General features: G+C 44.3%; 1 protein-coding gene across 11 annotated transcripts in view; it reads left to right on the plus strand.

Moving 5' to 3' along the window:
- Positions 1 to 15,118, plus strand: part of pde4d (phosphodiesterase 4D, cAMP-specific) — a 1,351,522-nt gene that overhangs the window by 1,184,098 nt on the left and 152,306 nt on the right. For all 11 annotated transcript variants that reach the window (XM_043689292.2, XM_087988820.1, XM_087988837.1 and 8 more), the window contains 2 exons: positions 3,080 to 3,156; positions 9,477 to 9,526. In XM_043689292.2, coding sequence (XP_043545227.1) covers positions 3,080 to 3,156; positions 9,477 to 9,526 — 127 coding nt within the window. The remainder of the gene's footprint in view (positions 1 to 3,079; positions 3,157 to 9,476; positions 9,527 to 15,118) is intronic.

The raw sequence follows: 15,118 nt of genomic DNA on the forward strand, positions 1-15,118 counted from the left end.
TTCCCGAAATCTAACACGGAATAGTTTTTAGACTTTATAGAGTTAATGTCTTTGTCGCTTGCTGTACCTCAGATAAGCTTCCTCCTCTTGGGAAACCAACAGGCTGCCCTGGACGACTATGGCTCGTGATTTGTTCAGGTGGTGCACCTGGAGTGTAAAAGGGAGCCATTTCCCCATTAAAAGAAAGAAGGTGCTGTCAAGCCTTAGGAAGGAAAGGGTTGACATCGCCCTGCTGCAGGAGACACATTTAACTGATGAGGAACATCTGAAGCTGCAACAGGGGTGGGGTTATGACAGGGTATTCTTCTCCTCCATAGCTCCAAGAGTAGAGGAGTGGCTATACTGGTAAGAAGGAACCTCCTCCTCCAGTAACTCACGGGTAAATGTGCCAGCCTTCTCTCTGACAGACGTAATGGATTAGGAAGCATTTTCCTTTCTAGCCAGATATGCCAAATATCTACCTAGTTTATCTCAAAATTCAAACAATCTTTGTTTAGCAAAGGAGACATTTTTTTGCCACCTGTGTGTGCAATGAGTTAAGAGCAGCCCGAAGAGCCGTGACCTGCTGCAGCTTGACCAATGAAGGCCTGTTATAATTTGCTTCCTCAGCTACCTTCAGCCGGGTCTCCAGCATCCATTGCTGCTCCTCCCTCTGCCTCCTTCTAGTCGTTGAATACAACATGGTCAGGCCTCATAAATATGCCTTAATGGCCTCTCAAAGTATTGCCGGATTACCGGCTGTACCTGAGTTGATTTCCGAGAAGGCCCTGAACTCTTTTGTAATGTACTCAACAAATTTGCTATCCCTTAACAGGAATAGGTTGATGCACCAGTGCCATACATCTATTCCACCACCCTAGGTTTTAACAGCTAAATACGCCGGCATGGTCCGAGATACTTATATTCCCAATTTTGCAAGCCAATGCTCTGTCCAAACAAACCGATGGCATAAGGAACATGTCAATTCATGTGTGGCACTTGTGTGGGTTGGAATAAAAAGTAAAGCCTCTTCCATTAGGGTGGAGATACCTCCACACATCCACTAATCCCAACTCCTCACACACATCCACCAACTGTCTAGATTACACAGGCGTACCTGCCAGGCCCCTTGGCATCCTGTCTACCCCGGGATCCATTAGGCAGTTAAAATCCCCTTCTCTAATTGTGCAGTGCACCCCAAAATTCATTAATTTAGCAATTGCATCAATTAGAGGGTGCGCCGGAGATAATAAACATTCAGGATGCCATAATCTTCTCCATGTATTAGAGCTTTAAGAATGATCAATTGTCCATTTTTGTCCTTAATTTGCTCAATTATCTGGAGAAGGAGGTCCCTTCTTACCAGTATAGCTACTCCTCTACTCTTGGAGCTATGGAGAAGAAGAATACCCTGTCATAACCCCCTCCCCATTGCAGCTTCAGATGTTCCTCATCAGTTAAATGTGTCTCCTGCAGCAGGGCGATGTCAACCCTTTCCTTCCTAAGGCTTGACAGCACCTTCTTTCTATTAATGGGGAAATGGCTCCCTTTTACACTCCAGGTGCACCACCTGAACAAATCACTAGCCATAGTCGTCCAGGGCAGCCTGTTGGTTTCCCAAGAGGAGGAAGCTTATCTGAGGTACAGCGAGCGTCAAAGACATTAACTCTATAAAGTCTAAAAATTATTCCTATAAAACCTACTACAACTAAAAAAACTAACCGTTACATTAACTTAAACAAACACAGAAATAAACCCCAATTCACTTGAAATCTCCCCACTTGCCCATAGGGGGCAATCCTCCCAATCCTTGCTACCATCCTGGCTCCTTCCAGCTGAGGCCATGCCCAGGCAATGCACTGAGAAAGAGAACATGTTATTTACATTCTGAGAGTTAACAATGGAAGCCCACCCTCCCCTCTCTACACCTCTTCTCCATACATCCTAACCACAGGTATAGCCACCCTCAATCCAAAAAAAAGGACCTCAGAAAATAACCAACTGACCAAAATGATAAATAAATCTGGTTTTACACCAAGGCAGTACAAAAGCTATAAAACCAGTTTGAATCTCCTGGCAGCATGGCAGATATTGGCTCCATTGCTGCTTCAATCGTTTCTCGGAATTTGCCAAACTCAGCTGCTGCCCCATTAAATCCAAAGGGAGTTTGAGGATATCGACGGGCACCCCGACGCCATAGGAGAGTGCCCTGCTTGCTATACTTCTTTCCCCTTTTCCTTTATTCACCTTCGTTCTGATCTTAGAGCTGTCAAACCACAATGTTAGCAGCTGCAAATGTTCAGTAACTTTATATTATCGATTTTTCTCCCAGAGGTGGTTAATGAGGGGGCGCAGGGTAAAGGTCCACCTTGCCAGAGGTATAGCACAGAGCCCAGCTCAGCAGACCACCCAGACCGCAACATCTTGGATCTCTCTGAAAAAGAACAAATTTAAATGTATATAATATTCTATGGGACATGTACAGTTAATTTGGTGATAGAGCACAAATTGGAGGGAAGCCAGTGGTTAGTAAGAAAATCAGTGCATCTATTTTACACAAAGGTCTCGCTTGTTTTCCAATGTTTTTATGCCATCTCTGGGTATGTCACACAGAATTTCCCCTTACCACTAACAGAGAAGGCAATTTTCCCTTCTTGCACAGCCATCAGATCCCACTGCCTTACCCAATCTATACATAAAGGGTTAGAGAATGGTATGTAAGTTTCAAACAGCTAATCCAGACGAAGACATTCCTCTTGCCAAATTTTATGCAGTAGTTAGTAGATCAGCAGTTTATCCTTCTAGAGATTGATGGATGCTCAATTTAGATCAATATTACTTTTGGTTTAGGCCAAACAGGTTTGACTAAACACATTGCTCGTGTATTCCTTTAGCATATCATATTCTTACACCACATTAAGGTTAGAAAGCATGTTTCTGAGTTTGTTGACTTCTGTAAATGCTGAATTTAGCGAGTAGGACTGATTTGTGACCATTTGAGGAAACCCCTAAAGACTGTAAAGTGAAGTTAATCTAAGTTTTAATGTATTATATGTGATGTCTTTTCTTGGTACATACATTTACCATTATATCTCTGCAGGTGCTAGCAAGCCTGCGCACTGTAAGGAACAATTTTGCTACTCTAACCAACTTGCAAGAACGAGCATCCACCAGCAAGTAAGTTACAGTGGTATTGAATAACTTTGTTGGCTTTCAGATCTGATATCAAAGAACATTCCAATGTAGAAGCAGATCGTTTGATTAATCAAGTGTAGCTAACTAATTAAAGATTACAAATATGTAATGCCCCGAGATATAATACAAATCTAAATTATCATGGAAAGTCAAAATTGCCTTGTCACCATGTATAGTATGCAACTAATGTTTTTTTTGCAACACTGGTCCAAGTGTTATTAATCCTTGGGGTATGAGTTGCAAGTCAGCTGTGACAGTGTAGAGGGGAGCAGATTGAAAATGCTACAGATCTGGAGAATACTTCAGCAGCTGCTGTCATACCTGGACTGTGACTATCAGAATGGTCTCTGGGCTCATCCCATGAAAAGTTTGAGATAGATCATACTGCTGATATTGCCAGTTAAGTTCTTTGGTGGATTAAAGCATTGCAATCATTAGATGGTTTGCTTTGGAGAATTATCTCCAAGTTGACCTTGAAAGAAACACTGCACTGTTTCACTCTATTGCAAGCAGCAATTTTCTTTTGTAGCCTTCCTGTTTCCTTCTAAGAGCTCCCATTCTTTTGCTTCATTCCACTTTTAAACCTTAGTCATGGCTCAGTGGGTAGCACTCTGATCTTAGCATCACAAGATTGTGAGTGCAAGTCCCACTTCAAGGCTTGAATACAAAAGGCAAGAAGAATACAGTACTGAAGGAGTTCTATTGGCAATCTATCTTTGGGCAGTTAAACAGAGACTCCATTTGCCTTCTCAAGAACAGCTAAAATATCCTGTGGTGCTATTTTGAAGCAAAGCAAGATTGATATCCTTGATGCCCTGGTTAACATTAATCCTTCAATCAGGATCAGAAAAGTAGATTATCATGTTGCTACTTGTGAGAATTTGTTGTGTGCACATTGACTGTTATGAATCCTAGCTGAAAATGTGTTGCTGGAAAAGCGCAGCAGGTCAGGCTGCATCCAAGAACAGGAGAATCGACGTTTCGGGCATAAGCCCTTCTTCCTGAAGAAGGGCTTATGCCCGAAACGTCAATTCTCCTGTTCCTTGGATGCTGCCTGACCTGCTGCGCTTTTCCAGCAACACATTTTTAGCTCTGATCTCCAGCATCTGCAGCCCTCACTTTCTCCTGTTATGAATCCTACATTAGAACACTTCAAAACAAGTGCTCAGTTGGCTGGAATGTATTTTGAAATATTTGGTGGTCATTAAAAGTGTTTTTTAAATACAGGTCTTTATGTTTGACTTTATGGAATGTCAGGCTTGGAAACCGAGATCTGGCTTGATAATACAGCATTTTAGTTCTGCACTTTGGACACATGTATTGCAGTGCTGCTGCCAGGCCACTTTGCGTGCAGGAACAGGACTCATCTTGTGCATCTGAACAGGATTCTCGATGCTCTCAGCTTGCTTTCTTTGCCCTGATTCACCTTGAACCTACTTGGAATTGCCATGCCATCTCTGCCTTGTGTTGCCTCTTTGCACGTGGATGCCTGTTCAGAACTTTCACTGTGGTAAGTCAAGGAGCTGCACTGAGATGTGGCAGGGACCTGGTCACTCGTCAGTCAGCGTTGCAATTCCAACTCACTCGTGAGGTGGGCCACGGTCAGTCCTTGGGGCCTATTCATTTAATGTCAAGGGAAGTTATCAGAGGCCGCTGCTGTGTTGGAAAAGCTGGGAAAGTCAATTGAGGCAGCCAGCTGGAAAGCGAACAGAATAATTGTGAAAGGAAGCAACTCAATATATAATGTAGGGAGACATTAAAGCATGGGAGGGAAAGAGGTACTGCAGGAAGGCGGGTCATCACATGGTCACCACTGCCCTGGCTTTGATGTGGGGCAGTGCATTGCTAAGCTTTACAAACACGCTGCAAAGTCTCATCAGCTGTACAAGGTCCTGGAGCTGCTTACCTTACACTTTGGATTCCACATTGTCACAACATTCTCTTATATGCAATGCTACATTTCTGCAGTAAAGTGGGGTGGGAGCAGAAATTGCCATTCTCCCTTTGAAACTGTTGCATGTGCAGCATTCATCTGAATCAGACCGATGACATAAAAGTCCACACAGGTATCCCATTGCCCTCCTTGTTAGCAGCTTCCATGTGCTAATGTATGCAAGACAATAGTTAACTGTAATTTGTAAGCTTGAAATGCTGACTGATCATGTTATTGAGGAGCTGCTTTATTTCTGATATTCCCCATATTAGCTCATTGGAACCCATCCCCAATAAATCAAGGCACAGAATCTGTTGTTGTGTCTGTCTCCACTGCTCTACAAGAGTCCACAGGAATTGATGTTCACACAGGCATCTCGAAGCCCAGGAACCCACAGCAAAATCTGGCAGATATGGAGTATATCCTCTTATTGAAGAGTTTCCAGTGAAAGGTGCCCTCATGCTGTGAAGAAAGTACAAGAGACCCACAGCCTTTGTTAGAATGTCCACAAGATGAATGAAGGCACTACTAATGAGGCTGTCCCAGGGCATTGTAAGAGAACAATCTCATCTGAAGTATTTGAGCTGCAAAGCAGTACACACTGTACACAGGTAGGGGTCAGAATGGTATCATCAGACCCAGTGTCTGTGCAGTGTAACACTGCATTCCTCTGGGGACATTGAGGCCCATCGATGTCCCTTCAATTGAGAATCTGATGCTTACTTAGGTCTGGGAATACATTGCAGTAAAGTACAAACACAGTGCACCACATAATCCTTCCACATTGTGCTCTAGACAACTGCAGCACACAGAGGCAAGCTGATGGACAATAGGGATCTGTGACAGCTGCAGTATTGTATCATATCGGAAAATGAGGATCTTGATCAGAAGGGACATCACCTTTTTTTCCCCTCCTAGTACATTGCGATGCAACGCAGGGACATGCAGATGGGGTAGAGGGCCTTGTCCTACAGCAGAACCTGTTGGACTTGGAGTTTTGAGCAGATAATCCTAGGAGTATTTGTGGCTAGAGAGTGCACCCATTCTGAAGATATTCAGGACTAAAACACCCTCCTTCGTTTGAACCTCCTTTGTCTTGGTAGAGGGGTCGGGTATTTCTCGGAGACCTTGGAGTGGCAGGCGTGAGTCGTTCCTTCTCTGGCTGGGCACCACCTGGCACTGCACCATCTTGTGAGGAAAAACTGGGGTCAAGATGTCTCAATACCTGTTCTGAAGAAGGGACACTGGACCCGAAATGTTAACTCTGCTTTCTCTCCACCGATGCTGCCAGAGCTGCAGTGTTTCTCCAGCATTTTCTGTTTCTTTGTCTCACCATCCTGTTGCTTTGTTGTTGGCTTTTATCATGAGTGGCTAATGTGAAGGTGTGCACCTCCATCAGCTTATGAGGATTCTGCTGGGCCTGCCTCTCCATGGTAACCGGCAGCTTGCATACAAAGATTGCTGGACACTCATGTTAGAGTAAGCACAGAACAGATGGACTCGTCCAAACTTTGATCCAGTTTCCTGTGCATTTTTGACCGTCATATTAGCATCTAAGACAGTGGGGTTCTCTCCTGCCTGTGACTGAACAGCTGCCTAATCTCTCGCAGTGATCTGAGTGCAATGTTTCTTCCACCACCAGCTGCCAGGATGTGCCAGTCATGTGCCCAACAGAATGTGCTTCTTATTGTATTTGAGCTATATTACCCACTGTGCAATCAGTGTCTGAGCTGGTACAGGGTGAAGGAGATGGCCTTGCTATTGCATTGTCGGTTCCTCTTCAGAGATGGAGGATGTGATGTTGGCTGAAGGAGCAGTTCTCCTCATGATGAAGACTGTGTGTATCCCGCTGGTGCCTGTAGGGGACGAGAGATGGAATGAGTTGCGCAAATAGGGGTAGAAGCTTGGACACATGAAGATTACAGGCATAGCACTTAACAACAAATCTGAATTGGTTGCCAGGATATGGGGGTTTCAGTATCACCATGAGTGACCACTGTCCTCGCCTACTTTAGGAAGAAGGGGGTTAGCAGGTGAGTGTCAGGCACCCACTATCATCCTGCCGCCTCTTCTCTATTGAGGGTCGTTTCCTTCTGTAACGAGATAAGGGCAGGGAGAGAGTGAGCTGAAAGTGGTTGGCACAACTGTTAGTGGCGGTGCAGGTTGGGGAGAAATGATGAGGTATCCCAAGTGACCTTGCAGGCTTGGTAGTTTGGAGGGATAAAATAGGTTAGAATGATTTGAGGGAAGGTTCTTCATGCATAGAATCACAGAATCATACTGTACAGGAGAGGCCCATTGAGTCTGTACCTGGTCTGCAGTAGTGCAAGTTTTAGACCATGAGGTGTCTCCAATAGTGTCACTGGTCGGAATCCCAGAAGATCCCAGTGAGCCCGTCTGCTGCTGGTATGTGTGAGATAATATGAGAATAGCACTGTGGAGGGGTGGTGCATAGTTAATAAAATGAGTGCCGTAAAATTGTGCGTGTTAGTACTGTAGAGCTCACAAGAGGAAACCCTCCCCAAAATTCTCAAGTGTGCACACTAAGAGTGCAAATGAGGATCTTGGAGGTGCAGCCTGGTTGAATCCATGAGGTTTGTGCCTGTTCATGCACAAGAAGTGTCCTGTAAGCAACTCTCCAATGAAACATGCAGATGCACTCCAAAAGTGCATCTTTGAAGGAAGAACTGTGTTGCTAGTGGATTGGAAATGTGCTATGCATGTGTGGTGAGGCTCGTAGATATCTAATGCCATGTTATGTAGATGGAGGATGTATGGCATTCTTGCTCAAGAGGCATGCCCTGAGATACTGGTGACTGCTGTCTATCAGAGCAAGTGCTGAGCTGGAGTCACCAATTAACTGCTCCAACTTCCAAGTTGGGACTTAGCACCATCTCGTTTCTATCCGATGGGCAGGCCAAAAGAAAATTTGTACATCAGTGATACAAGATTCAGTAATAGTGAGATGTTAATCCATACTAATTTATACAAATAGGCTTCTTGCCACTCGGTGAGAATTTTGTCTTGTCCTTCAACTCTTGATTGGAAAATAAGAACCTTTGCTCTTGATTTTGAAAGCCTCCTTGCTATTGCCCCAACTCTTTCGACAATGTCCATGTCACTCAGGGGCTGGGAAAGTTCTGCACAACACCTCATTTCACACATTTTGTGATTGTTAGTTTTATTGAAGCTTTTGGAAATAAAAATTGGCAAGATGCAAATTGACTATCAACACGTACCTGTTTTACGCTATTACATGAAATCAACATTACCCCTTTTGTTTCCAAGTGTTGCCTTATTTTTGATGATTTACTTGATCTGTCTGATTATCCAGGACTGAGTTAAATGATGTTCTAATTCCTTATTGGAGTAGCAATACAGTGATTTAGGGAGTATTTTATTTTTGAGGTTAGGTGAATTGACCATGCTAAATTGCTCTAGTGTTAGGTGCATTAGTCAGGGGTAAATACAGGGTTGGTGAATGGATCTGGGTGGGTTTCTCTTCGGAGGGTCGGTGTGGACTTGTTGGGCTGCAGGGCCTGTTTCCATATCATAGGTAATCTAATCTAATCTAATATCTCATATAGTAACATCTATATAGTTATACATGATTATCTATTTGTCTATTTTTGTGATATCTTTAAGATGTTAAAGAATGACGTGAAACTGTGTTGGAAATGCTATTTAGGAACATTTTTTCAGTGTATTAATTGGTACTGTATAAATACTATCAGTCAGATCATATCACATACCACAGCGACCTCTACTGTTACAAATAACTGGATCAACAATTTGAGTTTCTGAATGCAATGGGTGGATTTATTCAAACAATTATATTATTCTGAAGTAAGTGTATGTCATTTAGCCATTAGAAACGTGAGCTTCTTACAGAAACATCTTGAATACATGAAATACAGTGATCTGACCAGTTCACATAAGAACTTTATCACAGCAAAAAATCAGTTTAAAAAATGCAAGTACTTGAATAAAATATCTTGCACTCAACTATTGTACTCTTGTTCCACTAATGTCCAATAATGAAAAGCAACGATAATTATCGAACATTATTCCTATTTCTAGTAACTTTATTCATTCAAATATGTAGCAGTTATTATTTAACTATTTATGATAAATTAAAAGACATTAAATAATTGACTACTTTTCGAATTGAAGTTTTTTTCAAAGGTTATGTTTAGTTTTATTTAGATACATCAACTGGTAGCATATGATTATTTAGGCACAGTTTTATTTTATATTGGTATGCAAAAGGTAATATTTTTCAAACATTTGTCTGGAGACTCTTAACTTGTGAGAGCAGTTAGGGTGTTGCTAGAAGTCTAACTTGATGCATTTATGTTAATGATTTCAGACGCTCACCAATGTGTAACCAACCACCGATGAATAAGCCAAGTTTTACAGGTGAGTGATTCATTTCTTCACTATAAAAGCTTTGCCAACTTGAATTATACCAAATGACATGTTTTATGGAGCATGGTTGTGATATATTTGTCTGCAGTATAGTCTGGTGGATGTAGGGCCATGCCTGACATTTTCTTATTCCTCACTTGGCCAGGAAATTAAAGACAGGTAACTTATGGCAGTTGATTAACTGACAATGTCAGAGTCCACAATACAGGATGTCTTCTTGCATTCTGAGGAAAGCGGGCCACTTAAAAGTAGGGAAACATGTTTTTTGTACAAATATTTATATCTGATTGTTAACTTTTAGTCAAAACCTTGAGAACAGATCATGAGCATCAATTCTGTTGGTGAATAGAACGTGTCATGGGAAAATCTGGTGGTTGAGTAGCAAAATAAAAATAAATGAATAGACATTAGCAAAGCAAAATGTGATTTGTAATCTGTTAACACAGCGGAACTTGTTATTTTTAAGTACCATTGCAGTTTGGAACAAACATGGTCCACAATATAGCAGAGTCCATTTGACTCAATTCATCTATTTTATCTCGGTGCTAAGAAAGTGCAAAATCACTTCTACTGAACTCGTCTGTCCACATGGGCCTTTAGAATTCTATGAAATCTTTGCTAAGGTACATCATTTTTGTTGCTGGGCAAACCAAATATTTCATATGCAACCTGAAATGGAACATGGGTGGTGAGTTTCCATTTTCTGTAAGTAAATGGTTTCAGACATTGAAAGACAGTTCAGTTAACTTGCTTTCTAAAGGGCCTTGTCAGTTGATGTCTCTTTAAACTTAAGTTATTCTATTGAAGAGAAATGTTGATAAACAGCTCAGATGTATTTAAGGATGAAACTGCCACAGGAGTACTAGGAATTGGTTCCCTTTGTGTATTTCCGAGGTGGGACAGGCACAGGGTATTTCTTGCAAGGAAAACAATTTTTAATAAGTTACTGAAGTCATTTCTTGTAAAAAGAACATAATTTAAAAAAAATATAATAAATCATGCAAGCATGGAACTGCAGGTGATAAATCTAACTCTATTAGAACCATTTCCTGTGCTTTGTATTGAGGATGTAGTTCAATCTGTTAGTGGGATTGTGTTAATTTACAACTTCTGTAACCTATTTCTGGATACACGTTTAAGTAGTACAATTAGATATGTATACCAATGCTGTTTATGATGAGAATCCTGTTAAAATTTTAATGAAACATTTTGCACAATTTGTGAGTTTGAATTTTTATTTCAATTCAACTGAAACTATCCAATAAAAAGAGCTTCCAAAATTTTGTTAGAAGCTTCCATTTTAAACTCTGGGGTGGACTTTACACAGCCTATCCACGTCTCTAGGTAAAATGCCAAGGGGACAGTGAGGGTGGAAGCGAATCCATGTTTGTGACGGCTGCTGCAGAGCAACTTAATGCTGGGAACTGGACTTTTCTGTAAGACTGAGGTGGGCAGCCCACCTTCAAGAGCTGCTGGCCAATCTAATTGACTGACAACTCTGCCATCGCAGCTACACCAGACTGGAGTGGTGGCCTTCATTGAGACAACAAGCAGTCTCCAAAGCTGTAGAGCCTCGACGGACAATTAGGTCCAAGAGTGAAACCAAGAGAGAAAATGCTGGAAAATCTCAGCAGGTCTGGCAGCATCTGTAAGGAGAGAAAAGAGCTGACATTTCGAGTCTAACTGACCCTTTGTCAAACCTAGAAATAGGGAGGTATTTATACTGGGCTGAGAGAAGGTGAGTCATGGCTCCAGAAGCAAAGGTAGCAATAAAGAGGTAATAATGACAGTGCATAGAGAGGTTATAGGGAGATTAGGAGCTGTGAATGATCAAGACTGAAGCCAGTGCTATGTGACAAAATATGTGGGGGGTGGGGGGGGGGTGGGGGGGCGGGGGGAAGAAGGGAGAAGCTGAGGCAAAATGGAAAACAGGGGAAACCTTCTACCCTGTTTTCCATTTTGCCTCTGCCTTATGTGTTAGTGAAGTTGATAAACTGCTCAACCTCCTCATGGGAGCACAAGGTGGCGCCAATGCAGTCATCAATGTAGCGGAGGAAGATGTGGGGAGTGGTACCGGTGTAATTATCAACTTCGCCAACACATTCCACCCTGACCATAAATTTACCTGGACCATCTCTGACACCTCCCTCCCCTTCCTGGACCACTCCATCTCCATTAATGATGACCGATTTGACACCGACATTTTTTACAAACCCACCGACTCCCACAGCTACTTGGATTACACCTCTTCGCACCCTACCTCCTGCAAAAATGCCATCCGGTATTCCCAATTCCTCCGTCTCCGCCGGATCTGCTCCCAGGAGGACTAGTTCCACCATAGAACACACCAGATTGCCTCCTTCTTTAGAGACCGCAATTTCCCTTCCCACGTGGTTAAAGATGCCCTCCAATGCGTCTCGTCCACGTCCCGCAACTCCGCACTCAGACCCCAGCCCTCCAACTGTAACTAGGACAATACCCCCCTGGTGCTCACCTACACCCTACCAACCTTCGCATAACCCAAATCATCCGCCGACATTTCCACCACCTCCAAATGGACCCCACCACCAGGGATATATTTCCCACCCCACCCCTTTCCGCCATCCGCAAAGACCGTCCCCTCCGTGACTACCTGGTCAGGTCCACGCCCCTGAACAGCCCACCCTCCCATCCTGGCACCTTCCCCTGCCACCGCAGGAACTGTAAAACCTGCTCCCACACCTCCTCCCTCACCTCCAAGGCCCTGAAGGAGCCTTCCACGCCCATCAAAATTTTACCTGCACATCCACCAATATCATTTATTGTATCCGTTGCTCCTGATGCGGTCTCCTCTGCACTGGGGAGACTGGACGCCTCCTAGCAGAGCGCACCAATCAACCACACCGCCTTGTGGCCCAACATTTCAACTCCCCCTCCCACTCTGCCGAGGACATGCAGGTGTTGGGCCTCCTGCACCGCTGCTCCCTCACCACCAGACGCCTGGAGGAAGAACGCCTCATCTTCCACCTCGGAACACTTCAACCCCAGGGCATCATTGTGGATTTCAACAGTTTCCTCATTTCCCCTTCCCCCACCTCACCCAGTTCCAAATTTCCAGTTCAGCACTGTCCCTATGACTTGTCCTACCTGCCTATCTTCTTTTCCACCTATCCACTCCATCCTCCTCTCTGACCTATCACCTACATCCCACCCCCATCCACCCATTGTACTCTTTGCTACCTTCCCCCACCCTCCTCCCTGACCTATCACCTTCATCCCCACCCCCACATACCTATTGTACTCTATGCTACTTTCTCCCCACCCCCATCCTCCTCTCATTTATCTTCCATCCTTCAAGCACTCTGCCTATATTCCTGATGAAGGGCTTTTGCCCGAAACATTGGTTTTCCCGCTCCTCAGATGCTGACTGAACTGCTGTGCTTTTCCAGCACCACTCTATTCCGGAATCTGGTTTCCAGCATCTGCAGTCATTGTTTTTACCCAGTCAAAAGACCAGCAGGAGAAAGTGAGGTCTGCAGATGCTGGAGATCAAAGTTGAAACTTTATTGCTGGAACAGCACAGCAGGTCAGGCAGCATCCAGGGAACAGGAGATTCGACGTTTCGGGCACAGGCCCTTCTTCAGGAATGAGCAGAGAGTGTTCAGCAGGAGAAGATAAAAGGTAGGGAGGAGGGACTTGGAGGAGGGGCGTTGGAAATGTGATAGGTGGAAAGAGGTCAAGGTGAGGGTGATAGGTCGGAGTAGGATGGAGGCGGAGAGGTCAAGAAGAAGACTGCAGGTCAGGAAGGCGGTGCCGGGCTGGAGGGATTCGGCTGAGACAAGGTGGGGGGAGGGGGGATGAAGAAACTGGTGAAGTCCAAGTTCATCCCCTGTGGTTGGAGGGTTCCCAGTCGGAAGATAAGACGCTCCTCCTCCGACCGTCGGGTTGTTGTGGTTTGGCGGTGGATGAGTCCAATGACCTGCATATCCTCGGTGGAGTGGGAGGGGGAGTTGAAATGCTGTGCTACAGGGTGGTTGGGTTGGTTCGTCCGGGTGGCGCAGAGGTGCTCTCTGAATCGCTTGGACTTCACCAGTTTCTTCATCCCCCCTCCCCACCTTGTCTCAGCCGAATCCCTCCAGCCCGGCACCGCCTTCCTGACCTGCAGTCTTCTTCTTGACCTCTCCGCCTCCATCCTACTCCGACCTATCACCCTCACCTTGACCTCTTTCCACCTATCACATTTCCAACGCCCCTCCTCCAAGTCCCTCCTCCCTACCTTTTATCTTCTCCTGCTGAACACTCTCTGCTCATTCCTGAAGAAGGGCCTGTGCCCGAAACGTCGAATCTCCTGTTCCCTGGATGCTGCCTGACCTGCTGTGCTGTTCCAGCAATAAAGTTTCAACAAAAGACCAGCAGGATTAGGCCTCTATTTGCCATTCAAGTGCCCAAGGGCAGGTGGACAGTCTGATGCCAGCACACTGTTCTGCAAGAGCTCTGAAAGGTGAGGGGCAGATGGATAGGTGGCAATAGGCTGCAGGTGAGGTAGTGTGTGTCAGTCTCGGCTATGTGAAAGACTGGGCTTGGAATTGTGAACTTGATGTCTTGCTTATTGCCTTCTCCAATTATTGTAGTGTAAAATCGTAACTTTAAGGGGAAGATATTTTAATTTGAAGTCTGCCTCCCTCTTAATTTGCCATTGTGTTGGAAACCTTTGTCTGAAATGATAAGATCATAAGATGCAGAAACAGACATAGGCCCATGACGTCTGTTCAGTCTTTAACTGAGATCATGGCTGACCTGATAACCCTCAGCTCCATTGACCAGCTTTTTCCCCAGAACCCTTGATTCCTTCACTGTTGAAAAATTTATCCCAGCCTTGAATACATTTAAAGACCCAGCCTTGACAGCCCCTGCAGTAAAGAATTCCACAGATTTTATGCCCCCTGTACACTCATGACTGTGTGGCCAAATTTCGTCCAAATTAACTCCATCTATAAGTTCACTGATGGACACCACCATTATAGGCAGGATCTCAAATAGTGATGAGACAGATTACAGGAAATAGATAGAGTGCTTGGTGGCATGCTGTAAAGATAACAGTCTCTCACTCAACGAAAGAGCTGGTCATTGACTTCAGGAAGCAAGGTGCAGGGCATGACCTGGTCTACATCAATAGAGCTGAGGTGGAGATGGTCGTGAGCGTCAACGTCCTCGGAGTAATGATCACCAACAATCTGTCCTAGTTCATCTACATTGATGCAATGATCAAGACACCGCACCAACGCTTCGACTTCCTCAGGAGGCTAAGGAAATTCGGTGTGTCCATAAAGACTCTTATCAATTTTCATAGATGCACCATAGAAAGCATCCTATCCAGATGCATCACAGCTTGGTACAGCAACTGCTCTGCCCAGGCCTATAAGAAATTACAGAAAGTTGTGAACACATCTTGCAAGCCAATCTCCCATCCATTGACTCCATCTACTTTTCTTACTGTCCCTTGCACCCCTCCCGCCCTGGTTATACTCTCTTCCACTTTTTGCCATTGGGCAGGAGATACAAAATCTTAAACACATGTATAGATTTCTCACAGATTTGAGAACA

Source organism: Chiloscyllium plagiosum, unplaced genomic scaffold, assembly GCF_037043375.1.
Source record: "Chiloscyllium plagiosum isolate Xiang-an unplaced genomic scaffold, Cpla_swu_hap1 HiC_scaffold_1, whole genome shotgun sequence".
Taxonomy (NCBI): domain Eukaryota; kingdom Metazoa; phylum Chordata; class Chondrichthyes; order Orectolobiformes; family Hemiscylliidae; genus Chiloscyllium; species Chiloscyllium plagiosum.